The sequence below is a fragment of the Sphaeramia orbicularis genome, chromosome 1, assembly GCF_902148855.1.
Source record: "Sphaeramia orbicularis chromosome 1, fSphaOr1.1, whole genome shotgun sequence".
Classification (NCBI taxonomy): Eukaryota; Metazoa; Chordata; class Actinopteri; order Kurtiformes; family Apogonidae; genus Sphaeramia; species Sphaeramia orbicularis.
Window position 1 is genome coordinate 39,246,197 of NC_043957.1, and position 26,126 is coordinate 39,272,322.

The 26,126-nt window shown below is 38.8% G+C and overlaps 1 protein-coding gene across 1 annotated transcript in view; it reads right to left on the minus strand.

Annotated features, from left to right (window-relative positions):
- Positions 1 to 26,126, minus strand: part of mast1a (microtubule associated serine/threonine kinase 1a) — an 87,072-nt gene that overhangs the window by 8,595 nt on the left and 52,351 nt on the right. Inside the window, exons 8-23 of the mRNA XM_030138013.1 lie at positions 24,917 to 25,126; positions 24,728 to 24,829; positions 19,954 to 20,086; positions 16,327 to 16,394; positions 16,143 to 16,219; positions 14,342 to 14,550; positions 13,331 to 13,469; positions 13,050 to 13,182; positions 11,576 to 11,749; positions 11,065 to 11,066; positions 10,168 to 10,259; positions 9,962 to 10,084; positions 9,698 to 9,807; positions 4,974 to 5,137; positions 658 to 902; positions 160 to 417 (exon numbers count right to left, since the gene is read on the minus strand). Coding sequence (XP_029993873.1) covers positions 160 to 417; positions 658 to 902; positions 4,974 to 5,137; positions 9,698 to 9,807; positions 9,962 to 10,084; positions 10,168 to 10,259; positions 11,065 to 11,066; positions 11,576 to 11,749; positions 13,050 to 13,182; positions 13,331 to 13,469; positions 14,342 to 14,550; positions 16,143 to 16,219; positions 16,327 to 16,394; positions 19,954 to 20,086; positions 24,728 to 24,829; positions 24,917 to 25,126 — 2,239 coding nt within the window. The remainder of the gene's footprint in view (positions 1 to 159; positions 418 to 657; positions 903 to 4,973; positions 5,138 to 9,697; positions 9,808 to 9,961; positions 10,085 to 10,167; positions 10,260 to 11,064; positions 11,067 to 11,575; positions 11,750 to 13,049; positions 13,183 to 13,330; positions 13,470 to 14,341; positions 14,551 to 16,142; positions 16,220 to 16,326; positions 16,395 to 19,953; positions 20,087 to 24,727; positions 24,830 to 24,916; positions 25,127 to 26,126) is intronic.

The following is a 26,126-nucleotide window of genomic DNA, read 5'->3' on the forward strand; positions in this document are numbered from 1 at the left end:
TAAATTATTTAAATGGGAAAAAAAAACAGAATACCAAACACTAAGTAAAAATCCTGAATAAAGATGATTATAATTGCAGTATTCTTAAACACAAGTAGGGTGAGTTTCAGGACATTTAGGAAGTACTGTCCTACAGGATTAACTTGTACTCTTTCTCACCTGATGGTATGATAACAGACAGTGCTGTGGCAGAGGCTGACTTGATGACTTTGTTCCCAGGTCTTGAGTTGCGTTTCTCTCCCTCCCCAGGCAAAGGCTGGTGGCGAGCCCTGCGGAGCACTAGGTCATTGGTGGCTCGGGGTCCCAGAGGATCATACAGAGGAGTCATTACATCACGACCAGCTGCTACAGGACCTGGAGATAGTGTGCTGATGGCTGTGGTAACTCCTGGTGTTTCTCCTTGTTTATGCAGTTTGTCTGTCAGGATGTAGAGTCATATGGACATTATAGGTATTTAACCTAAAAAAAAATCCATGTAGAGGACAAAATTGCTATGTTTACAAATGCTCTGCTGCCCACTAACTTAGTAACTGCAGGCTAATACAGTATCACCAATTGATTTTTCACCTCCTCCACCTTCAGCCCACTGTGCCTTATCTGTCTGCTTTATTTTCTCTGTCCATTGCAGTTTCTTCATCCCTCCACCAGCATACACACCTCCTCCGTTAATCTCCTTTAGACTGTTTCTCTGTTCGAGGAGGCTAGGTGATGGGGCACTGGTCCCATCCAGTGAGGTTCCACGGACCCTGATGGGAGCCTGGCGAGACAGGAAGTCTGGTTCACCCTCGAGCGGTGAAGCAAAGCGATGTGTATCCATGAGCGCTGAGAAGCGTCGACGAGCACCTAGAGGAGGGCTTGCATCCCCTTCCATGTAGAGGGACTCTGAGCAAGACAAGCGCTTCCTACAAGAGAGAGACATGTAAAGAGATACGGTATAAATGCAGCATTTGTGATAGATTTGTAATGATTTCCTTACTCTTCACCAAAAAAGAGCAAAAATGCAATTATACAGGACAATTTCTGTTAAATGCAGACTATCTGCATTAGATGGAATCAGTGCCCCTGCCTCCTTGAGAAAAGTCAGGGAGAAAAGCAATATCAAGCCCCCATAGAGAACAGAACAAACCAAGGATAGATGACAACAAAATGACACTGAATAAGTTCGATACAGTATAAAATGTGGAGCTGGGATGGAGGTAGGTTGTGAAGAAGAGCAGACATGATAGCTAAGCAGTTTAAATACAGTAACCAGAATGAAACTGGACGGGCTGCTCTTAGGTATGCTGCTATAGGCTTAGACTGATGGGAGACTCATCATGATACTCTGACCTCCCCTCTGCTCCTCCTCCTCTCTGACCTCCTCTCTGCTCCTCCTCTTCTTTGACCTCCTCTCTGATCCTCCTCCTCTCTGACCTCCCCTCTGCTCCTCCTCCTCTCTACTCTCCACTCTGCTCCTCCTCCTCTCTGAGCTCCTCTCTACTCCTCCTCCTTTCTGCCCTCCTCTCTGCTCCTCCTCCTCTCTGACCTCCTCTCTGCTCATCCTCCTCTCTGACCTCCTCTCTGCCCTCCTCCTCTCTGACCTCCCCTCTGCTCCTCTTCCTTTCTGACCTCCTCCTCCTCTCTGACCTCCTCTCTGCTCCTCCTCCTCTCTGACCACCTCTCTGCTCCGCCTCCTCTCTGACCTCCCCTCTGACCTCCCCTCTGCTCCTCCTCCTCTCTGACCTCCTCTCTGCCCTCCTCTCTGCCCTCCTCTCTGCTCCTCCTCCTCCTCTCTACTCTCCTCTCTGCTCCTCTTCCTCTCTGAGCTCCTCTCTACTCCTCCTCCTTTCTGCTCTCCTCTCTGCTCCTCCTCCTCTCTGACTTCCTCTCTGCTCCTCCTCCTCTCTAACCTCCCCTCTGCTCATCCTCCTCTCTGACCTCCTCTCTGCTCCTCCTCCTCTCTGACCTCCTCTCTGCTCCTCCTCCTCTCTGACCTCCTCTCTGACCTCCTCCTCTCTGACCTCCCCTCTGCTCCTCTTCTTCCTCTCTGACCTCCTCTCTGCTCCTCTTCCTCTCTGACCTCCTCCTCCTCCTCTCTGAACTCCTCTCTGCTCCTCCTCCTCTCTGACCACCTCTCTGCTCCGCCTCCTCTCTAACCTCCCCTCTGCTCCTCCTCCTCTCTGACCTCCTCTCTGCCCTCCTCTCTGCTCCTCCTCCTCTCTACTCCTCCTCCTCTCTGAGCTCCTCTCTACTCCTCCTCCTTTCTGCCCTCCTCTCTGCTCCTCCTCCTCTCTGACCTCCTCTCTGCTCCTCCTCCTCTCTAACCTCCCCTCTGCTCATCCTCATCTCTGACCTCCTCTCTGCTCCTCCTCCTCTCTGACCTCCTCTCTGCTCATCCTCCTCTCTGACCTGCTCTCTGCTCCTCCTCCTCTCTGCCCTCCTCCTCTCTGACCTCCCCTCTGCTCCTCTTCTTCCTCTCTGACCTCCTCTCTGCTCCTCTTCCTCTCTGACCTCCTCCTCCTCCTCTCTGACCTCCTGTCTGCTCCTCCTCCTCTCTGACCTCCTCTCTGCTCCACCTCCTCTCTGACCTCCCCTCTGCTCCTCCTCCTCTCTGACCTCCTCTCTGACCTCCTCTCTGCTCCTCCTCCTCTTTGACCTCCCCTCTGCTCCTCCTTCTCTCTGACCTCCTCTCTGCCCTCCTCTCTGCTCCTCCTCCTCTTTGACCTCCTCTCTGCTCCACCTCCTCTCTGACCTCCCCTCTGCTCCTCCTCCTCTCTGACCTCCTCTCTGACCTCCTCTCTGCTCCTCCTCCTCTTTGACCTCCCCTCTGCTCCTCCTTCTCTCTGACCTCCTCTCTGCCCTCCTCTCTGCTCCTCCTCCTCTTTGACCTCCCCTCTGCTCCTCCTTCTCTCTGACCTCCTCTCTGCCCTCCTCTCTGCTCCTCCTCCTCTCTGACCTCCTCTCTGCTCCTCCTCTTCTCTAACCTCCCCTCTGCTCTTTCTCCTCTCTGCTCCTCCTCCCCTCTGACCTCCCCTCTGCTCTTCCTCCTCTCTGCTCCTCCTCTTCTCTGACCTCCTCTCTCCTAATCTTCTCCTCTATTTACACCCCAGCAAATACATGTGACTGACTCTCCTTCTTCCTCAGTCTCTGTGCTTTATGTCCTCACAGGTTTTCCATGGACCTGCTGCTGTGGTCCTTCTTCTCTCCTGTCTTCATCGTCATCACTCATTTATCCATATAGTTGTGATAGTGTTTATTACATAGTTACATAAATGGTAGAGGTTTCTATCAGTTGTATAAACAGTTACAGCAGTAGTACATCCACTGTTAATACTTGTATTTGTAGTATTAGTATAAACAATTATGGACATTTGTTCTAGTTGTTGGTAATTATACTAGTACCTGCTGTCCTCGTTTCTAACAGTTCTAGTTCAGTACATCCATGTGTCTCCCCCCATTTCCCCCCTTTCCCCAATCTCTCTCTCTCTCTCTCTCTCCCTCTCTCCCTTTATCCCTCTCTCTTTAACCCCAACTGGTCAAGGCAGATGGCCATCCTCCAGAGTCAGGGTCTGCTCCAGGTTTCTATCTGTTAAAAGAATGTTTTTTCTCACCACTGTCACCAAGTGTTTGCTCCTGGAGGATTCTGTTCGGTTTCTGTAAACTGACTTGAGAGTCTGGTTTCTACTGGCTCTCTATAAAAAGTTTTGTGAGATAACTTTTGTAATGATTTGGCGCTATATAAATAAAACTTGATTGATTAATAAATTTGATACTCGTATTTATAAATGTTACATTAACATACTGCACTTTGGTGGCTTGCATAGGCTGTTTGTCACAAATCGTAGTAAATCAGATCAATAAATACTATATATTATTAATAAAATTACATTTCTACTGGATTATGGTGTTTCAAATTAGCATGTAAATCACAGAAAAGGCAAAAAAATGATGGCCAAAATACTGTTCAATTACTAAATAACTTCCCGTGTATTACTATACCTACTTGTATTTATCATATTTCCTTATCAATAGCACATGGTGACATTAAAAAGGGACCACATAAAATGGGCTGTTACACTGAATAAAAGTACAGATTTCTCACAATTTCAGCAAGTATTTAAATATATAACACAAGATCAGTTGTTTTACATACATTTTCATGTGAAAATGTTATTCCTGTAAGTAATCTGTACTGAGTGATAAGTGAAAGGTAGCTTTAAATAGCGATATGACAGATAATTTGATGGAAGGAGGAAGGGAAATACAAAAAATCTTAAGACACTCAAGTGAAATAACCTGACTGTCATAAAACTAATGATGCATAGAAGAAGTTTATAACTCTATAGAGAAATAAAAATCTAACATATAACTAAAACCCAGGGGATGCAAAGTTGTGAGAATGTATGTTTCCCTTGTGTGCTTTATCTAAGTCAATGGTTTATCAATTAATCATAAGTGGTCTGAACCAAGCAATCTGCACATTTCTAAGATGCTGGATGACAAGAATTGCAATGGAATAAAATAATGTTTAATGAATCTCAATCCCAGAATGACAGAACATTTTTCATTTGAATAAAACTAAAAAAATTGCTCCAAGAGATTGACAGGATTGTAAATATTAGTCCAATAAGTGACCACCTTTAGAAAGTTGTCTCTGCTAATAAATGTGAGGGACCACTTACATTCCCCAGCCAGGAATAATCATTTGATGTTTAGCGACTAAAATTATTCTCAAACTTTGGAAAGGTGGGATCTGCTGCCTGTTTATAACTGCAGGTGCTAACTCTCACATAGAGTTCTTTTTATACATGATGTGTCAGACTTGGTGTCAGTAGGAGTTATTCCTAAGCACAAAGGTATGTGACAGTGAGGATCTTGAGAGAAAAAACCTTCAGGGAACCACCTTTCAGTTGCATCTTCCTCCACCTCAGTGTCACAAGTTTAGAAAAATCATCTGCCCACAACTCACAAACATCGAATCATAGACCACTCACATCTCAGGGGATCCGGTCCTCCAGCTCTTGTCTCTCATGCTGAAGCTGCCCAGACTCTCTCTCTTGGTCACCTTGTCCTCTCGTGGGCCCTTATGCTCTCGACGGGACACAGAAGTCGTAGCTTTATGTTCCAGCTGAGAAAGGTGCTCCATGCTGCTGTAAACCTACGAGGGGGAACAGCTGGATCAATATTCACTCTGAAAGTCAAACAGATGTCTATAATATACTGTACATCTGGGTCAATATATAATTGAGGGACTCTTGCATATATCTTTATTAAAAGTTAAAAAAAAAGAAAAAAGATTTTATGTTCATAGCTATGCGATGAGCCTTCACCCATAAGTAGCTGGAATAGGCTCCAGCAACCCCTGTGACCCTAGTGAGGATAAAGGGAGTTCAGAAAGTGAATGAATGAATGAATAATTCTATGTTCATTATGATCATGTCTTTAAAAATTCCATAATTATTTAATTACAGAAAAAAATCACTTATCAATAAATGATTAATAAATAATTAATAAATGACTAGATATACTAAAATGTTAACTATATAACCATTTGAATTTAATAACCACCACCTTCGAATTAGCTAAACAATAATAAAACGAGCTTATTCAAAAATTGTTTTGATGGTGTTCTTTTTATTAAGTTGAGATAATCATGACAGATATTTCTTTTTGGGCAATATATCAAATCTTACATGGAAAGAAACAAATTGTATATGTGTCCAAGAAATCAGTTTCAACTAAGTTACCCATTACAAAAACACCTCTAAAGGAAGTGTGCTAATTCCAAATCACATGACCTGCTCCACATGATGTCATTTCCTCCTGAAGAAAACACTAGAAAGACTCCAAGGTATGTTCTTTCTCCTCTTTCTTAGTTATTTAACATGAAGTAGTGTGTGAGTCAAGTGTGCAGTTGTTACACTCTTATGTCACCAGTGTTACTATAATATCTTTATAAATAACTTTCAATTTCAATGTTACTCAATTGTATATATGATATTTAGAAGAATCTTCCTGTAAAAATGCCATGTGGTGTTATGGTGTGTTAATTTTTGGCCTAAAAACAGCAAAATGTCAACTATACCTGTCAACTGTGTTACCCTGTAAAGGGAACCCAAAAAGTCCCTCAATTAAATATTAACCCATCTACTCTTTGTCTGTTTCTATGTATTATTGATACTATGGCGGTACATATGAGTTTTCCTAAACCAGCATAATAGACATCAGCCTTTACAACACAGGTGTCAAACATGCGGCCCGGGGGCCAAATCTGGCCCACCAAAGGGTCCCTATCGGCCCTTGGGATGAATTTGTGAAATGCAAAAATTACACTAAGATATGAACAATCCTTTTAGTTCAGGTTCCACAGTCAGACCAATTTAATCTCAAGTGGGTCAAACCAGTAAAATACTATCATAATAACACATAAATAATGACAACTCCACATTTTTTCTCTTTGTAAATGTAAATATTTTCATGTATTTACACTAAAACAAAGTATAATTTCACAAAAAAACGGGAATAACCTGAACAAATATGAATAACCTGAAATGTTTTAAGAGAAGTAAGTGCAATTTTGACAATATTCTGCCTGATATTAAATGTTTTTGTGTATTTGTTGATCCACTGTGATCTGTAAGTTATAATATACACGTGTAAATGATAAACTGAGGCAGAATATTGTTAAAATTACACTTATCGTTTCAGTTTGTTCATATTATTGACATTGTTTGAATGGACAGTTTGTAAATGCAAACATTTTCATAATGTAATTTTACTTTTTTCACTCTAAAATATAGAGAAAAGTTTGGACTTGACATTATTTATATATTATTATGTTATTATTTTACTTATACTTTTTATTTCATTTTTATTTTGGTTCAGCTCACTTCAGATCAAATTTAGCTGAATGTGGCCTCTGAACTAAAATGAGTTTGACACCCCTGCTTTACAACATGCCATTCATCTTGCTCTATCTATGCTCACCAGTCTGGGTTTAGAGTCAACTGATAAACACAGATACCACAACCTCTTCAGTGTAAAACATGCTCCAGTACAATCCACTTATAAATGTCAAATATGACATTTACAGAATATATGGTGACTTCTTTCTTTTCAATAACATAATTAATGTAATATTCATGAACAACGCCAAGTGCAATATGTCACATCTAATGCATGAGAACAATACAGTAGGCCAACACTTCTGTCAGAGATGGTAAACGTGGTTGAGCTCTCTTTACTGATATAGAGGAGACTTTTGAATATTTACTCCATGCTGTAGGGAACGGAAGAGACAAGTGAAAAAGGGACTAATTCTGAACACAGTCAAACACTTGTACATCCCCTTAAGCAAATCGCTTTGAATACTTGACTTTTTTTGGCAGGAAAAGACTCAAAATGTGAATACTGGCACAATGTGCTAGCTATTGGCAGCTTCAATCTATAATTACCAGTATCCAAACTGGCTTTCCTTGCACAAGCTGTCTGTGAGTCTTGTCTCAGGATTACATAATATTGACTAATGGAAGTGTTTAATATTTGGATTTTAACAGGCACTCGTTGTAAATATATTTCCAAGGATGCCAACTCTTAAGAAGTGTATAAATTTCATTGGGTGACAAATGAAGACTTCATGTACTTCATATGTGGTGGAGTTTGATTCACCTTCATCCTTATCACATACTCCTAAAACAACTGTTTGCCATTTATCCAGATGGCTGGAACCACACCTAGGCATGCAAGTGTTTTTCCATGACACTTTTTTTTTTTTTGAGTCTGTCTTATTTCTTATGTTCTGTGCAGCCAAATCTGGGACTGAAATGTACTTTTTGTCTGTGTTGAAAAAAAAAAAAACAGTTTAAGGGGAGTCAGTCATCCTTTGGGGCACTGAATACACATTTTTCCTTTTTGAAGGAAGCAGCTGGACAACAAAGATGTGATGCTTGTGCTTTCACTGTAGCCTTTCTTTCATCATTATTCACTATTCAACAATGCAGAATGGCATTTGAAAAAGCTTGAAAATATTTTGCAGCATCTCTGTATCTTGGTTCAGAATCTATGCATATCATTGCAAATCAACCTCAAATCATTTACTGCTACAAATGTTGTCCTCTCTGATTTATGCTTTAAAGATACGTACTAGTTTCGTCAGTGTCTTCTTTGTGCATTCAGACCTTGAAAAACTGTGTATTCTATAACTTAAACGCATAAACAGAATGTGTAACTCCACAATAAAAGAACAGTAAAGTGTGCATACATGTGAAGTGGGACATGCTAACACTTATTTTGGACGGCGCTCATTATGTGCAGAGTAACACTGTGTGGGGGAGGACATCAAGATGAGCTACGTTAAGGGAAGCCTACCATGGAAACAAGTATCGGCTAAAAACGCAGCTGGCTTCTCAGAATCAGTATCAGCAGACTTTAACAGTTAGTAACTTTAGTTTGTCAAACATGCAGTGGCATAAGGCATCAAATACATTTAGAGTTCTTTATTACTTAAGTAACATCTGTTACCTTCACACATTGGTCTTACACGTATTTAAGTGTGATTATTTGTTGCTTGGGGAAAGAGTAATTGAATTTGCTCCTCTCTATAAATCCATATTCATCTGTTTCTGTATTAAGAACTGAAAATAAACCGATCTTCCTTTACTGTAAACCGCAATGAACACAAAATAATGGATGGTAGGGAAAATAAGGTTTCATAAGGTAGTGTTTAATAAGTTAATACATTAAACATGATGGTCTTTCTCATGAGGTAACAGGCAGAGAGGCCTAAAGAGCCTCTAAGCTCATTTGTTCATTTTCTATTACACCCTCATTTAATTTTTTTTTTTTTTTTTTCATTTTTTTTTAGTGTGTAAATGCTTATTTGTACAATAGACATCAGTTTTTATTTATGAGCAGTCTTTGTGCACCTATTCAACCTTATGCAAGGCCACTGAACAGCCCTCAAATATCTCTTCAAATACTCTCAATTATAACTGAAAATTGTCCCCTCGATGAGCCACTTTCAATTTCCCTAAGAGCTCCCCAGTCTAAACATGAGAGGCTCGACCAGGTGAAAGACAGACTGGAGACAGATGGAAAGACAGAGTGAATCATGGAAAGAGAGAGAGAATAGAAGGGAAAGAGTGGAGAGACAGGAAAAAGCCACCATGAGGTGAGAAAAATCCCACCCAAGAGAAACAGTGTGACAGAAAGAGCATGCTGACACACTGAGATAGAGAGAGGCACAGATTAAAAGAGAGTAGATGATGAAAAGAATAAAAAAAAAGAAGTTAAAATTTCCAGGGTCATTAAATATATCTCTATACAGAGTTAGAGGAAAAAATGCCAGTCTGAGGCTTTGACATAAAAGGTACATGGGCCCCCGAGTGGCTTAAAATAGAAATAAGAGACAAGAGGGGGAAGAAATAATGGTGTAACAGTTACAACAGCCCAGTTACTTTCAGATTCCCAGGCATGAGACCTGGGGCCAGACAGCAGGTGCTGCTCTCTGTACAGTGTGACCTCATTTTCTTTATCTGAGACTCTTTTTCTCCTTCTCATCAAAACATATCAAAGAATTTTTAAGTGCAAATACAGCTACACTGTCTACTTCTTTGTGTGTGGAATAAGAGTCAGATGAAACAAGTGGGAAAAAGAGGAAAAATATTAGCATATGACAGACAAAGTAAAACAGAAATGAGAAAGAAAGACAAACTCGTACCTTGCTGAACCGAGGAGAACATGAGGAAAACTGTCTGATTTCCACCGGCTCATCGTCGTTGGTGTCATCCTCGTCATAAGTATTGATGTGGTGATAACGATCCGAACGGGCTGGCGGAGGAGGCAGGGATAAAATATATGAGCTGTCACTTTAAACATAAAATGTGCATTTCTGACTGGGAAGGTGTCAGAACATTATTGTCCACCACAGAAATCCATTATTGATACAACTGCTTCACAGACACATAAATCAAGACACGCTTACTGTCAAAGTAGCTGGTGTCCTCTTCTGACTCCAGGTGAGGGATGAACTCTGCCTTCTGCCTCAGCAAACTGTTCCAGTCCAACTCAGTGAAGAACGAGTGCTCCTTCACTTCGAAAGCTCCACCTGGAAACAACACACAGAGAACTTTGAAACAGGTAAATGCGAAGATCAGAACAGTTATATGGTGTAAATGGTAAAGTTCGTACCTGTCCCCAACCTCACAAGTGGGTTGGTCTGTAACAGGGCAGAGATGAGGTCCTGAGCATCCGCAGGCAGCGCATCATCACCATTTGGCCAACTATGTCATCTAATGGTAACAACACAAGGAAAAAGGTCACAGTGATAAAGAAGAGAGCAACCATGTTTTACTGCAGCCTTTTAATGATGACAGATCTATTAAACGATCAAAATCTAGAGCAGTTACAGGATTTTTAGACTTCAAAACTCCTCCCAAACTTCAGTACTTTCCCTTGATACTTAATATTGCATAATAAACACAGGGCAACTCTCTACTCATGCATTTTTGAACTCTGAAGCTGCTATAAAGGCAGTACAAAAGAAGAATTTGACAATAAAACCCTCTTTGAAAGAACAAAACCATAACATGTGTGTTATATATATATATATATATATATATATATATATATATATATATATATATATATATATATATATATATATATATATACATATATATATATATATATATATATATATATATATATATAATTCACTTTATCATTTTTCACTATTTAAGTTTGTTTCTTTTACATACTTTAACCTCAAACCTCTGAATTTTCTCTTATATTTTCATTTATGTATTTATTGATTTCTATGTTATTTGTAAATAATTATTTATTTTCTTAGTTTTTTCTTTTATGTTTTTACTGTAACGTGATATAATGGAATGTGACAAAAAAGATGATCTATTAAACTTGAACTTAAACTGTTGAACTTACTTGTGAGGTATCTAGGTAGAACTAGCCATATTCAGTGTAATATCTGTTAGTCCCACTTCCATCATTTGATAATAACAAAGCCCTAATGTTAGCAAAACTAGATGTGAAAAGTGCATTATTTCTGCTTTCAACGTGCAGGCTAACAGCTAATGCTAACAAGCTGGTCATGCAGAGTTGGACAAGGAGTATAAATTATGAATGTAGCTGTACATGTATAGTATGCTTTTATGTAGTTTCATGCGTTAACAGTAGTTTAAATATTTAATATATTAACATTTAATATAAATATATTGCACTTATACATTTAATGAAGGTTTTGTTTTCTGAAAATTTTGAAAAAATGTATTGTAAGATCCTATAAAGTCCTTTGCTGCTCAACAAAAATTCCAAAGGAACCTGTTTGCTATTTATAATGTTAATGAATTAATGTGTCTCTTCAGACATGTAAGGCACTTAGATTTAGTAACAAAACTGTATTTTTAAATCAAGCTTTGTCTTAAGTTCATGTAGCCAGATAACAATCGATTAATATGTTTGTGTCTTTAATATTCACACAGAAATAGCATAGATATAATTGTTAAGATATGGGAAAATAAAAAATGTTTTTGGAAAGACTCTCAACTAAAAAAAGAAGAAAGTGGTGTGGGATTATTACTATCTCACCTGTAATAACTTGCCCAAACAGCTCTTCAGGAGTGTCTCCAAAGAAAGGGACACAGCCCACCAAGAACTCATACAGAATGATGCCCATGGCCCACCAGTCAACTGGTTTCCCATAGCCCTGACGGAGAATCACCTCTGGAGCAATGTACTCTGGGGTACCACATACCTGAGAGACAAAAACCAAGGAGAAAGAAAGAAGGGGAAGAAAAAAATACAAAGAAAACAGAAGAAGACAGTGGTTAAAGATGCTGGACTACTTTGAGTTGGTAGGGTATATTAAAAAATGTTGTTTACAGTAGATCAATTTGTGCCAGTTTTCCCCCTAGATATTCTTTGGAAAAAGGGATTTAGCCAAATACCATATTCCAGTGTAGCCTGTTAATTACTGTAAATCAATGTCTCTGAAGAGATACTGAAGTTTTAAAACATCATTTATTACCCCGACCCCCGAAGGGGAGGCAAGAGGTATTTTTTTTGCCTCGGTTTGTTTGTTTGTTTGTTTGTTAACATTCTAGCAGCAAAATTATTGGTTGCATTCATACCAAATTGGGTTTATAGATTGCCAGTGACCTCCAATAAATTTTGGGGAAAGTAGGTCAAAGTTCCAATTTTTATGAATTTTTTTTTGTATGTCTTTTTTCCCCTCATTTACTTATAATGGGTGACACTTCACATGTTTGTAACAGCAAAACTATTAGTTGAATTTATACCAAACTGGGTTTATAGATTTCCAGTGATCCAGAATAGACATGGTTACATTTTGAGAAGAGAAGGTCAAAATTTTAATTTTTTATGCATTTTTCAAAAACCTTTTTTCTCCTCCAATTTACTTATAATGGTCGAAATTTCACATATCTATAAAAACATAAATTTTGTTTCAATTTACTTCAAACTTGGCACATACTGTATATAGAGGCAATTGATATGCTAATACCACCACACACATTGATGACACCAGCTGGATCAATGCCAAAATAAGCTACAATACGTGTGAGGGGCAGGGTTTGTTATGCCTGACACCACTTGTTAATGCTGTGATATACATCACTACTGATTGAAAAACTGCCTTCGAGTCAGACAGTCAAACAGAATATGAAACAGACATGCACCGTTTGGTGGCAGACAAACAGATGTCTGTTTCAACACAGAATGACTAGAGTAGATACAGACCAGTCAGAAGGATTACGACTACTTTAATTCACAGCATAAACAATAACTATAATTGCAAAACCGGATTGTGATGGAGATGGAGAGCATTAATGATTCATTAATTTAGTCCACAGGAAATGCTGTAATGCATTCTCTTTATTTATTTGGAGATTATTGATTTTCCCGGATGACTTAGCAGGTTGGCAGGCATAGATAAAGTGGACTCAAAGTATTTTTCAATGCCATTTACATTTTCATCCACGATACTGTACACCAACTGTACAGTTTTACTTCATTTGAATAACAACAATATGTACCTGTTTATCCAGGAACTCTCTGGCATCCTTCTCAATGTGTCCTTCATAAAGGTTAGTGGTGAGGCTCATAAGGCCCATTTTCGACAAACCAAAGTCAGTCAGCTTGATGTGGCCCATGGAGGTGATCAACAGACTACAAAGAGGCAACAGTCAAAATACTTCAGTAGTTGGTATGATGAAGTATATGCAACTATGATAACTGTATTAAATGAAGGCACCTTAATCACCATTTGGTCCTCTGCTCTTAAAATTAATGGGTGACTTCAGTTTTAAACACTCACTTGTCTGGTTTGAGGTCTCTGTGGACAATGCCGTAGTTGTGTAGGTACTCTAGAGCTAAAACAGTCTCAGCAAAGTACATCCTTGCCAGCTCAACAGGTAGAGCCCCAATGTTCTTCAACAAAGTGGCACAGTCACCACCTGGAAAAAAAAAAAAAGTGAGGAGATTTCAACCTTTTCACAGTATTGAGAAGAAGCGGAGTACCTTTGTGTGGAGGAGCCAGGACCCAAAGAGAGGGTAATAAAACAAACTCTGGACACTTAGCTAATGTCAAAATTAAATAATTACTGTGAAGTAGAAAAAGCTTAAACTCTAAGGTCACTACAACTGCAGCCAAAAGTGGTAAAGGTCTGTAAAGCTCAGGACTACTGCCCACAGATAAAGCAATTAAAAGGAGGAGAGGAGCCAAAAAAAGACCGCAAAGGGTTTTCATTTTATAATCCAAAGTGAAACTGAACAAGGAAATAAATCACATGTTTAAATTGGCCTGTAAATAATAATTATCTTTTCTCCATGTGTCTATTCTTAATGAAACTAACCCTTAAAGCTTCATTAGGGTTTATTTCTTGGCTTCATAGAGCAAAAAAACCCCAAAACATCAGAATGTTTCAGCAAATTCTTCCTCGAATTGTCTAAGAGGAAATAAGACTTCTGCGCCTTCTCTTGGCTCTATTTTCAGGTCTTACAAAATCTACTCTAACAGATGACTATGGCTGATCACAGGTCTTTTGAGAAAGGGCAGATGTAAAAAAGAGTGACTGAAGCTGAAATGGCAAATCTCTGCCAAATGTGCCTCTGCTGCACAGACGGTTCATTACTGTGAATTTGGCTTCACTTTTCCTTATTCTCGACATTTTCTACCTTAATATTCAGTCTGTCCGTCAAACAGAGGGCGGAGAGAGCTTCATGATTAGGATGTGATTTTGTTGTTTTTTTTCTACAGACTTCTACCTACTGCAAATATAGGAGTCTGCATGTAATCTGATATTAAAACCAACCTCCACTGGCTTACCCTCAACATACTCCATGACCATGCAAAGGTGTCGTCGTGTCTCAAAGGAGCAGAACATGGACACAACAAAGGGGTTTTCTGCGAAGGTGAGAATGTCCCGCTCTACAAATGCTTGCTGGATCTGGTTCCTCAAGATCAGATTCTGCTTGTTGATCTTCTTCATGGCAAAACGCTGGCGTGTCTCCCTGTGCCGCACCAGGTAGACAGCACTGAAGAGAAGATGAGACAGAAGAGTAAGAAACCAGTGGAGTGGGTGACGTCTACATGAGTTATGAGGAAGAGGCAGCAGACTGAGACACCGGTGAGACCGTGATGAACTATGACATGGGACAATCTTAAAATAGGAAGTTTGATCCTTTAGAGTTATAGTCTCCTGTACTGAATTTTAAGTCCTGCTTAAGAAATAGTTCTTTATTCCCACAGTAATGGAATGCATAGTGCCATCTTTGTCATAAAAAGTAGGACTGATCGTCACAGTGCTGTATTTGTGGTCCCTTCAACATCCAAAAGTTTATTAAATGCAGCGACATGAGCGTCTATCTATCTATCTATCTATCTATCTATCTATCTATCTATCTATCTATCTATCTATCTATCTATCTATCTATCTATCTATCTATCTATCTATCTATCTATCTATCTATCTATCTATCTATCTATCTATCTATCTATCTATCTATCTATCTATAAATAAATAGGCTGTGAATGTACGCTCTGTGACTGTAGTTGAGAAGTAAAAACCATTAGCTGGTTAATAGGTTAGTAGGTTAAGCATATCCATATCGAAGTGACTATTGACACAGTACTGTGGCACGAAATATTGGCTTGTCTATTACCACAGAGCCAATTAGCGCCCTTGTTATATCACGTGTAGACTGGTAACCTGTCACCCTGTTGCCACAGTACTGTGGCAATAAAGCTGGCAATCAGACAGCAAATAAGTCAGAAGTAAGGACAGCAAAGAATGAGCTCAGTAGGTAATGCTTCAGACTGCAACGTGGAAGACCGGTGTTTGAGTCCCTGTCAAAGCAACAATTTTTTCAGCAGATTTTCCAATGGGGGGTGGGGGTGGTTAGCAGGGCGCAGCACCAAGGTAGGTAAATCCACCATTGATATAAATCAGCCACTGGGACAATGTTCAGAATGCAGAATTTGGAGCACAGCACTCAATACACAGGACTGACACAGAACTGAGAAGTAACACGACACGCTGCTGCATCTAACATGTAGCTCCGCCCACCTTCTCCAGCCTCACTGACTGCACAGAGCAAAGAACACCATAAAACAACAACATATAGAACATTTACAATTCCTATTCTATACTATATACTATCACTGATTTGTCATTTCTTCCATCGATTGCCACAGTACTGTGGTAGCAAAATGCACAAAAGAATGCATTGAAGTATATGCCATATATCACCACAATACTGTGGCAACAAGAGGATAATGAGTTCATGGAACAGTATCTATGATTGGCTCTAGTACAAATGTTAACATTTGACTGGCTCTGTGGCCATAGACCAACCGATATACTGCTACATGAGAAAAGCTTGCCATAAGTTATTAAAATCAGTTAACATTTCATAACAAAATCTCACATGCACTGCAGGTCAGGGATCATGAAAATAATTAAGATTATAGCTGACATGTTTTCAGAGCATATTCTATATTTTATTATTGATTTGTGTACTGTTTCAGGCAGCTAAGCCATGCACATTCATAAGCTATGAAGTTCAACTTAAGCTCTCTGTATTTTCAGTGTTTTGTAAGTGTTCAGTGATTTTTCAGTTCTGCTTACCCATATGCACCATTGCTGATCAGTTTGATGCTTTGAAAGTCTTCTTCACTTGGTGGTTTGATAGCTCTTCCTTTCCCCTGATGGTATATTAAAATAAGAATCCACATGAGAACAACAGTTTTTCACTTTGTGCTTGTATGTAACCACAGGTCTGTGTGTATGTGTGCATATCTTCATGCCTCACCTCTGCTGAGTCATCTGTCTCAGGGGTGTGTGGACCCTCACTGTCATAGCTGTCGAGGCTCACAATTTCTGCGGAGAATTATGTTGATTAACATACAAACCCGGTGTCAAAATGAAAAGAAATATTTTTATGCTAAAACACTGGGCCTCCTACACTGCTGTGCGCTGATGTAAATCTTAGAGCTGTTCAGACATCTTGAACAAAACAGCTATTCAAGTTTCAAAACAGCTAAAGGGACATCACATCACACTGAAAAAACATGAGAATTAAAAACCTTCTTCTTATTAATTTCTCTTGTCTCCATCAGCTCTGCCTCCCCCTCACAGCATGCCTCCACCCTCCTTGAACAGCACTGCCAGCTAATTTTCAGTGTTCTTGCACTTTTGTATGTGACATCTGTTAGAATACACTGATTACAGTGTTTTTGTCGAAGTAAGGATATAGCTGGATGATAATTAACTTGGGTAAGCATTTCCAAAGCTGCTCTACAGTCATTAACTTCATGTAAAATAAAAATAACTGAGCTGAGAATCTTATACTCTGTCAGTTTCTTTTTCACCCTGCAAACAAATGATCTTGTCACCAGTCTCTTCGGAAAACCAAGCGAAGAAATGGGTATGAAAATGTGTACAGGAACACATGTGGGTGAGGACGTGCAAGCAGCGATGTGGGTGTACAGTTAGAACATGCGTGTTTATGCACGATCTGCTGAAAAAAGTGCAAGAATGTGTCAAGAGGCTCATTGTTAACAGTGACTATATTAAAAATAAGCAGTAGGCCAATATATTTGAAGGATTAAGAAAGAAAACCACAGAATTTCATTGAGTAATTATACATACACAATGTTCCACTATTAGTCCAAATGTTACAATATTCTGAATGATGCCATGTCATATAAACTGAATATTCCCTTTGGATATTCTGAAATCAGCCATTTCCAAATGGAGGATTTTACAATTAAGGCATGTGGGAAATGTTAATTATTCCAGTTTTATGAGCTTTCTTAGAACATATATAAAGCACATTTAGAAGATGAATCTGACAGAGTTTGTATGCATTACTGTAAGATGCAAAATACTGTCCCTGCTTAAAGTCAGCTGGGGTGAAGACAAAAATCTTCCTGGAAAAATCTATATTTATGGTCAGAAGGAAAAACACACCCACTATTAAATATTATGACAGAGAATATCAACAGGTTAAAGAAAATTAGCAAATATCTAAAAGCCAACCTTTTCCAGAGGGTGTTTGAAGGAACAAAGGAGGGTGTCTGAGTATACAAAGTGAGAGGTGAGCCACCAGTGGAAAACATTATTTTAATGGGGTATGGATAGCAGTATATAAGCAGGAATATTAGTGGAATAATCTTTTTTGTTAGCCATGGGAATATTTTATGCATGTAAAACGTATTCACTGTGAAGAGCCATTCTTGGTTGTTTAACTCATCAACTGTCAAACAGGATGGATTACACTGCAGATGTGAACTAGTACAGGGGATCTGAGGGAGCCATGATGATGAATGAATGAATGACATTGATGAAGTTTGCAAATACTTCTACCAGTCTGGACTCTACATGTCAGAACATAGTTTTATTTTGAGAGACTGTGAACTAAATATGACTAGTTCAGAAGGACGTAGACTGGACACAAGAGCAAACAACATGTATAATTCCCCCTAGAGTTTATTAATTTGACATATTATTTTTGTTAAATGCCAACAAAAACTATGAAAATCACCACAACTAAATTTGCTGAGGAGGAATACCCACAGCACAGTAACCAGACACATCTGGCAGATTAGTCTGGCAATGCTCGCACTCAAAGGGATCTCCACTGAGCCTAGGCTGGGTAGAGCCAATCATGACCATTTATCTAATATAGGGCATTTCACATGTAGTTTGATACAATTATAAGCTACCACCTGTGACTGCCTCCTGTCAGCCAGTGGCTTTTGTCGGTAATAGTTGCTCTGATTGGCTGTAGATCTGTTCAATTTGCCACAGAGACATTTTGATCTCTGGGTGGAAGGCAAACATGAATTGTGAGGGCCCAAACTAATTCTCATTTATGATTTAGGCACTTTCTGAAATTCCATGGAAACCTGGCTAATTAGTAGGGCTAAACCACTGTGTGAGATTTTTTAGTTTGTATGAAATCATATTATGAAACCAATAGTATGGAAATTGCAAATTATTTCTGGGTAAATATAACAGTATGCAAGTTCTGGACATTTTACCAGAATAAATATCCCATAATGCAATGCAGCCATAACATCAATAGAATATGACAGAAGGCGAACAGAGCCCAGTAGCTGGTAGTCAGTAGTATTAAACAGATGCTGGTACAATCTGTAGTATTAAACAGTACAGATCATAGAATTACACAGACGCAGGGAGTCTGTAGTATTATATGGCTGGTAAGGAAACCAGGAAGAGACATGTATTCACCTTGTCACCAGTGTGTCTGGAAAGATGTACTCTACTCTTTAATTACACAAACGTATACTGTGTGTAGATTTTGTTTATTCAGGACATAGTAGATGATTTCAGAAGGACCATCAGTCTGGGATAGAACACTCAGGGTTATCATGATAAACAACAGTTTATTCTGTGTTTAAGTTGGTTGCCTTGCAAATCATTGTGCTTTCTCTAGGGATCACGGCATGAGTTAATGTACTGTGCATCAAGAAACAGCAACAGCATTTAACTCCTTCTAAAATACACTGATGTTCTAAGGCTAATGATGTTCATTTTTTCTTCAGTGACTTTTTTTCTTTTGTTCAGACAAGGTATAGTTTTTAGATGTTACCTGCTTGTAAGTTTCGACTGTGATTCCAGACTTCCTCAGAAGCGTCATCCGACATGCTGCTGTCGAGCCAACCAACTGATAAAATGACACGTCAGCAGCACGTTGGATGACACTTCTGAAGAAAACTGGAGTCACAGTCAAAACTGTCAAGCAGGTAACATCTAAAAACTATACCTTGTCTGAACCAAAAAAAAAAAAGAAAAGTATAATTTCACTGGTGTTCTTTTTCTCTGTGTACCCAAACATGATAAAAAACGATAATACTATTCAAAGGTGTTGGATAAAGAGACAATTCATATTGTTTCAGGAAACTGCACCTCAGGAAAAAGTGTATTTAAAAATTTAAGTAGTGTTTAAACGTGTACCATGGAAGAATGTGTGTTAATGTTGGAGTCTGTCTTGTGCTGGGTTGTTTACTGATATTAGTTAACTCAATTTTGAATTTAACAATGGTCTCGAGAACCATGATTACAATTAATGCACCCATTTCCATGTAGAGGTTTCAGGTCACTTTTTCATAAGTGTTTCTCTTCTGTTCCTCCACAGCTGCAATAAGGAACAAATCATGCAACACTAGAAAACCTTATCTTAGAAATACAGTCAGCTAGCATCTAAACCAACCAGACTCCAACACAAACTTCACATCAGCACATGAGCACAGGCAAAACTAATATAGAGAACCTTTAAGAGTTTCATGTGTGATAAATTTTCAGTGTCGATATACGTATTATTGATAATCAACAAACACCTAACTTTCTATCCGTGTGGGTATTTAATGTTTAAATCACAAACATACAATAAAGTCCAGATTCATTTTCTCACCCTCCAGTGGGTCTCTGGTCAGCCCCAACTGGCCGATGATATATCGAGGTATATCTGCCTTCATCAGTTGTCCCTCCTTTGCGTGGTCCTCTGCTGCCTCCAGCAAATGGTAGAACTCCTCTGGATTAAACTCCTGTTAATAAAGGAAAAACATTAAGTGCCAAAAGTAGCTTGGCATGTGCTTTGACATAGCTGAATATCTAACATCAGTCAAATCACTGCTTAGATTTAACAGTGCAGCAGTCAGGGACATCCAAACACAGACCAGTAACTGTCACTGGAAAGAAATTAGCCAACAATGTTCGAGCAAGGGATAAATGGGAGTAACTTTTACAACACAGACAATGGTATGCTTAGTAGGACTACATATAAGGCTGCAGGATTTCATATTTAATGATAGTAATATGATGATAAAGGTGAAATATGTGAAGGGAATATTCTGTGATGTTACAGTATCAGTGTCAAGTGTCATTATTTGTATTTATTCCTTAAGTATTTATAATTTATTTTCTACAGTTCATTTACGAAAAAAGAATTAAATAATTTTATCTACAAAAAAAAAAGTAATAACCATATATTTGTTATCTAAAACACTGACTAACATGAGTGAAAATGAATACATGAAAATTAAAAATTCAACTCAGTTCATCATGTATTTCTAAAGTTAAAAATGTGCCTGTGGTTTTTAGGGGATTTAAAACAAACCTACAAGAAAACAAAAAAAAGTTTCTGAATCTGACTAAAAACATGGCCATGATGGAGGTGGCTCCAAAAGTGGTGGAAGGCTTCTGTCTGTTTCTCCTCCCAGCACCTCCTTCTCCTGCCCACTAGTAGTTCAGTAAAATGGGACAACACAGGCTGTTCTGGACCAGATCTGAAGATTTCTCACTAATATGCTCCATCAGGTCAACCTTTCATGCTCCAGCAGTGGTGAAATGGTCCATTCTATCCAGGAAGTTAGACGACAGATGTCTCCTTCTGACACGATAAAGAGCCGGCTCACCTGTTTTGCAGCAGATGTGCTCACCATTATATCTGAAGCTGCAGCAGGAGGCATCTACAAACTGAGACTCACACAGAAGCCAGAGAACCAAACCTTCCCCTTGAATCTCTTTGTAACACCGGCCCTGTCAAATTATCAGAGCAGCCTTTAGCCCTGCACCCACTCCAATCCACACGACTATGGTTTCTGCTCCACGTCCTTCTCTTCAGCCCTCTACATGTCCCATTCATTACTGTGGTTTCAGCTCCTGCTGTTAACAGCCCATTCTCCAAACTTCCAACCATCACTAGACAAACCCTCAGCCAGGACCAAGTAGAAATGGAGCCTGACAGTGAAGTATGCAGCTTCTTTGGCTGGACTGAGAGGGCTTTCTGCTGCTTGATGCCTGAAGGTCCAGACTGAGGCTCTTCTTCCGTTCTTGCATCATATTCATAATGAACTCATGATTGCACTGCATGGTTTACAGTCTCGGAAAAAAATATTAGACCATCAAAAGTCATCAAAAACAATAGTTATGCAACAAGTACTAACTCCTGTGTGTATCATGTGACTAAAACAGACAGAAAAGAAAACATGGAATGCCTAAAAGCACAGTTTTTGTCAGTACAATGCCATAGCTATTGATGTAAGAACTGAAGTGATTTTGGTTATTATCACGAAAACATGGAAAATGGCTAGATATCAGCTCTGAAATTGTACTCTTGTGAGCTGTTTTTGTTGTTATCATTATATTTGTCCAAACAAATGTACCTTTAGTTGTACCAGGCATTAAAATGAACAAGAAAACAAGGGGTGGTCTAATAATTTTTTCCATGACTGTATATTAGTCCTGCTTGTTTGCATAATTTAAATCAAATTGACAACAGAAGAAACACCAGCCAACAAACATTATTACAAGTGTATCAAAGTAATTCCAGAAGTGTACAGAACTTATAACTGAACTACAATTTACTGTAACTGACGTAAGATTCAGGAACAAATATCGCTATGGGGCTGTCGAACAAACACAGTGAGTGTTAATACAACCCCAAACTTTAAATTGCCTTCCTAAAACCACAGCTTTTTTTCCCCCTAGTGTTACAGCCTTTTGTGGTGTCCTGTGGGATTCAGTTTCATTCTTGTTGGTGGAATAACATTTTGATTAGAAAGCATCGCCTGAGGTAGCCAGGATCATTTCCTTCTTACCCTGTTCTCTCATATCTGCTCCCTTAGACCAGAGAAAAAAGACAGACGCCAAGAGGGGGAATTAACCTGCCTCTCTGATAGCTTGCTCTGCTCCAGGATAATATTCTTGCAGCTAACAGCCTAGTGACTGTGTGACATTTTCACCAAATCAGACGCTGCAACTGACTTGAATGCTAAATGAACTATAGCCGCGGACAACATTTTATCAGCATGCCTGTTCTCCTCTCTAACCTAAGGGGGCCATAAGGATCTGAAGTCCCTCTCACACATACTGCCTGACCCTGTCGACCTCTTCTGATGGTCGCCTTGGTAACAGAAAGATGAGCTGGGGGGGAGCTGGAGGGAGCGTCGCACCAATGACGAGCATGGGAGGCCATCAATCATGGAGCTGGTACAGGTATGGTTAAGCCTCCTGTGTATACACAAGGGCTTGTTACCGTTAAGTAAGTTGATGTGAGTTATGTACCATCTGTATCGACACACCAAGGACACAGCTCTGTCTCCCAACTGATTTGATAAGTTGCTGTTGAGGCTGACAAGCTGTGGAGGCGGACAGAATTTTTTATATTTCTGAATTAAATTAAAAATATATATATATCCTGCGGTGTTAAGCTTGTATTCAGCTGTAACAGGGGTATAAGCATGTTTAATATTCTCCATGACACAAAAACATAACTTCTGCCACATAACATCTTTCAAACATTCCATTTTAAATGTATTATTGTGTTTATTCTGTTGTTTTACTTGGTATTTTTATTTCACTGTTTTTAATTGTACAGCTGTTTTTATGTCTTTTTAATCTATTCTCGTATGTTAGTCTATCATTTTGCTTTTTTTATTCTTCTGTACGACACTGTTTTTAATCGTACAGCTGTTTAATGTCTTTAATCTAGTCTTGTATTTTCTATTTTGGTCACTCTGGAAAAAAGCGTCTGCCAAATGCATAAATATAAATGTAAATAGCGTTGTGCACGCCTTGTATACCTACATTAAAATTGCTGCAGATGTATGTCTATATGGATATGCACACCTATAAGCCATAACATTATGAACAATGACAGGCAAAGTGGTATTAATTTTGATTATCTCATTACAGTGGGGACCAGTGGGTTGGATATATTAGGCAGCAAGTGAACATTTAGCCCTTGATTCTGATGTGTTAGAAGCAGCAAAATTGGTAAGAGTAGGGATCGGAGCAGCTTTGACAAGGGACGAATCCCAGTCTGTACTAACCACTGCAGATGAGGAACACCCAACTAGACCTGCAGTTGTGGAGATGCTCTGACCCAGTCACCACCGTTACAATATGGACTTGATCAAAGTCATTCAGTTCCTTACGTTGTTCATTTTGCTCCTTCCAACACATCGGCTTTGAGGACTAAATGTTCACTTGCTGCCTAATATATCCAACCCACTGAAACATCCCATTGTAATGAAATAATCAACATTGATACCACTTCTCCTGTCAGTGGTTAGAATGTTATGGCTGATCAGTGCAAATTATTTGTATATATTTAATGTTTTGGGTTTTTTTTGTTATTGTCCAGAAGTTGCCTTTTCATAATCTATACTGTTTTAACTTCAAACCCACTGTAAGACCTTTTGAGATCCAGCAATGCATTTTTGTCCTCTGTAGGGGACAAGAATTTCACAACTTAATAAAAAAAACACAAAAAATGTTGTCTACTGCAAAGAACATTCCATTTAAAAAAAATGCTGAATAAAAAATGTATCTGAAAAAACTGCAATCAAGACAATTATTTAAGTAAAAAAAAAAAAAAAGCCCAAACTTTTCTTTTCCTAAGTCTCAGAAGGATATGGATAATTTGTTTTTTTTGTCTTATGTTTCTTACAAATGATGAATATCACATCATCAATATTTTTTTGCAAGAGTTTTTTTTTCTTTTTGCAATTATATTCTTTCTCCACTTTTACCCCTCTGTTATCATTATGTGATAAAAGCACAATGTTAGATCTCGTGGACACTTGCTCCAAATATTTCAATAAATTTTGCAGATGAAATTACATTTACAGGAGGCAACTGTGTAACAGATAATTGATTTCCAGGTAAATTTTATTTTCTGAACTATGCAATATCTCCAGAAGCAATTCACATATAAATAAATAAATAAGTTTGTATATATGTATTGGTGTGAAATTCAGCTTCTGCATTAGACACAGATACAGATAGTGAGAGGAGCATTTTGTACAACAATCATTGCAGCCTATTTGTCATGTAAAAAAGTACATCACTGAATTGATTTTTAGGGAAAAGAAGTGATGCAACAGATATGTTACCGATTGCAGTCTTGTCTCCTTTTTTGTTTGTTAAGTTAAGGACAAGTTAATCACATCTTAATTCCTAGATGAAAATTAAAATGATAATAAATAGCTTAAATACTTGCTACACTGTGTCATTAAGAATGCTATTTTTATCTTTGTCTTTTACTTTGAACAGGAGTCAATCTCAGAAGAGAAAAGAGTAGAAAAAATGTAATTGGATTCACTTGAACAGCCCTTTAGTGAGTTTTCAGGACTCACAGCGGAGCGTGGACATTTCTTATCAGACTGTGTTCATGAACTCACCAAACACTCCAGAAGCCTGGCCGGACGAGATATGATGATGAAGAGCTTTTTGACCAGTTCGATGACAAACGTGAGCTCTGAGCTCTCAGAACGCTCATGGGCCTAATGGAGAGAGATGTACAAACAGTGTCAGTTTGAGAAGTGCAGCACGTCCTTTAACATGCCTCTAAATCTCATGTCACAGCTCACATCATGGAGCAGCCTCTCCAGGTTCTCCTGCAGCTCACAGAAGTAGACGCTGGTAATGAGGCCGTCGCGTGATTTGGCGAGGCAGTCCCTGGACATCTCTGCGATCTGATGGTGGATGAAGCTAAGGACCCCGTCGGCCAGTGGCAGAACGTTCTCTGGGGAGTAGTTCTGGATGAATTCTGCCAGTCGTTCTTCCATCTGAGCTGTGGCCTGATTGAGCAGAGGAACATAATGTGATGACCTGCAAGTCTTCAACATGGACTTGGTTTTGACCAGCTCTTTATGTAAAATGTCATGAGATAACTTTTGTTATGATTTGGTGCTATATAAATAAAATTTGATTGATTGACTATCAGGAGGATTATTTACCACTCACACACACAGACACAAGTCATCTGACTCACGTCCAGGTGACACATTGTAGTTTGATCTGTAGAGTGAAAGAAACTATCCCGTCTTTACTGTTTTTTCCAGTGACATCATGTGTCAGATAATCATAAAAGCAGCAGTTTGACCACTAGCTACCAGTATGTGTTGGACTTAAGGCTCTCTGTTTCAGGGATATTTATTTGTGCTTTGTATACTAACGACATCTTTGCAAATATTGTAATCAAACAACTGTTCTTATGAGTATAGCCTTCATTTGTGGGTCTAGCTTTGTTGAGCCTTCATTCACTTTTTTTTCCCTGTGAAATAAAATCTATTCAACCCTGTTTTTGCCATATAATGCTTTTATAAATGAAATCAGGGTTAATATAATTAAGCTTTTTTGCTAAGAATTCACAAAACATTTATAAAGTCAAAATGAAACAAAGTTCTACAAATTAATATCCATTAATTAAAAAGATATAATGTAAAAGAAGTGATTTCATGTATATTCACTGCCTTCAAGTCAATAAATTCTAGATGCATTTTTAGCCACAATAACAGCTCTGAATCTGTGTGGATAAGTCACAGTCAGGCTTGGATACTGTAATTTTACTCCATTCTTCTTTGCAAATCTTCCCTAGCTCTGTCAGGTTGCATAAGCATCAGGTGTGAACAGGATTTTTCGAATAAAGTCACAAATTCTCTACTGGGTTGAGGTCTGGACTCCAGAACATTTCTTATTCTTAAATCATTTCTGTGTAGCTTTGGCTGTACGCTTTGGGTCACTGTCTTAATGGAAAATAAATGTTCTCCCAAGTATTAGTTCTCTTGTAGACTGAAT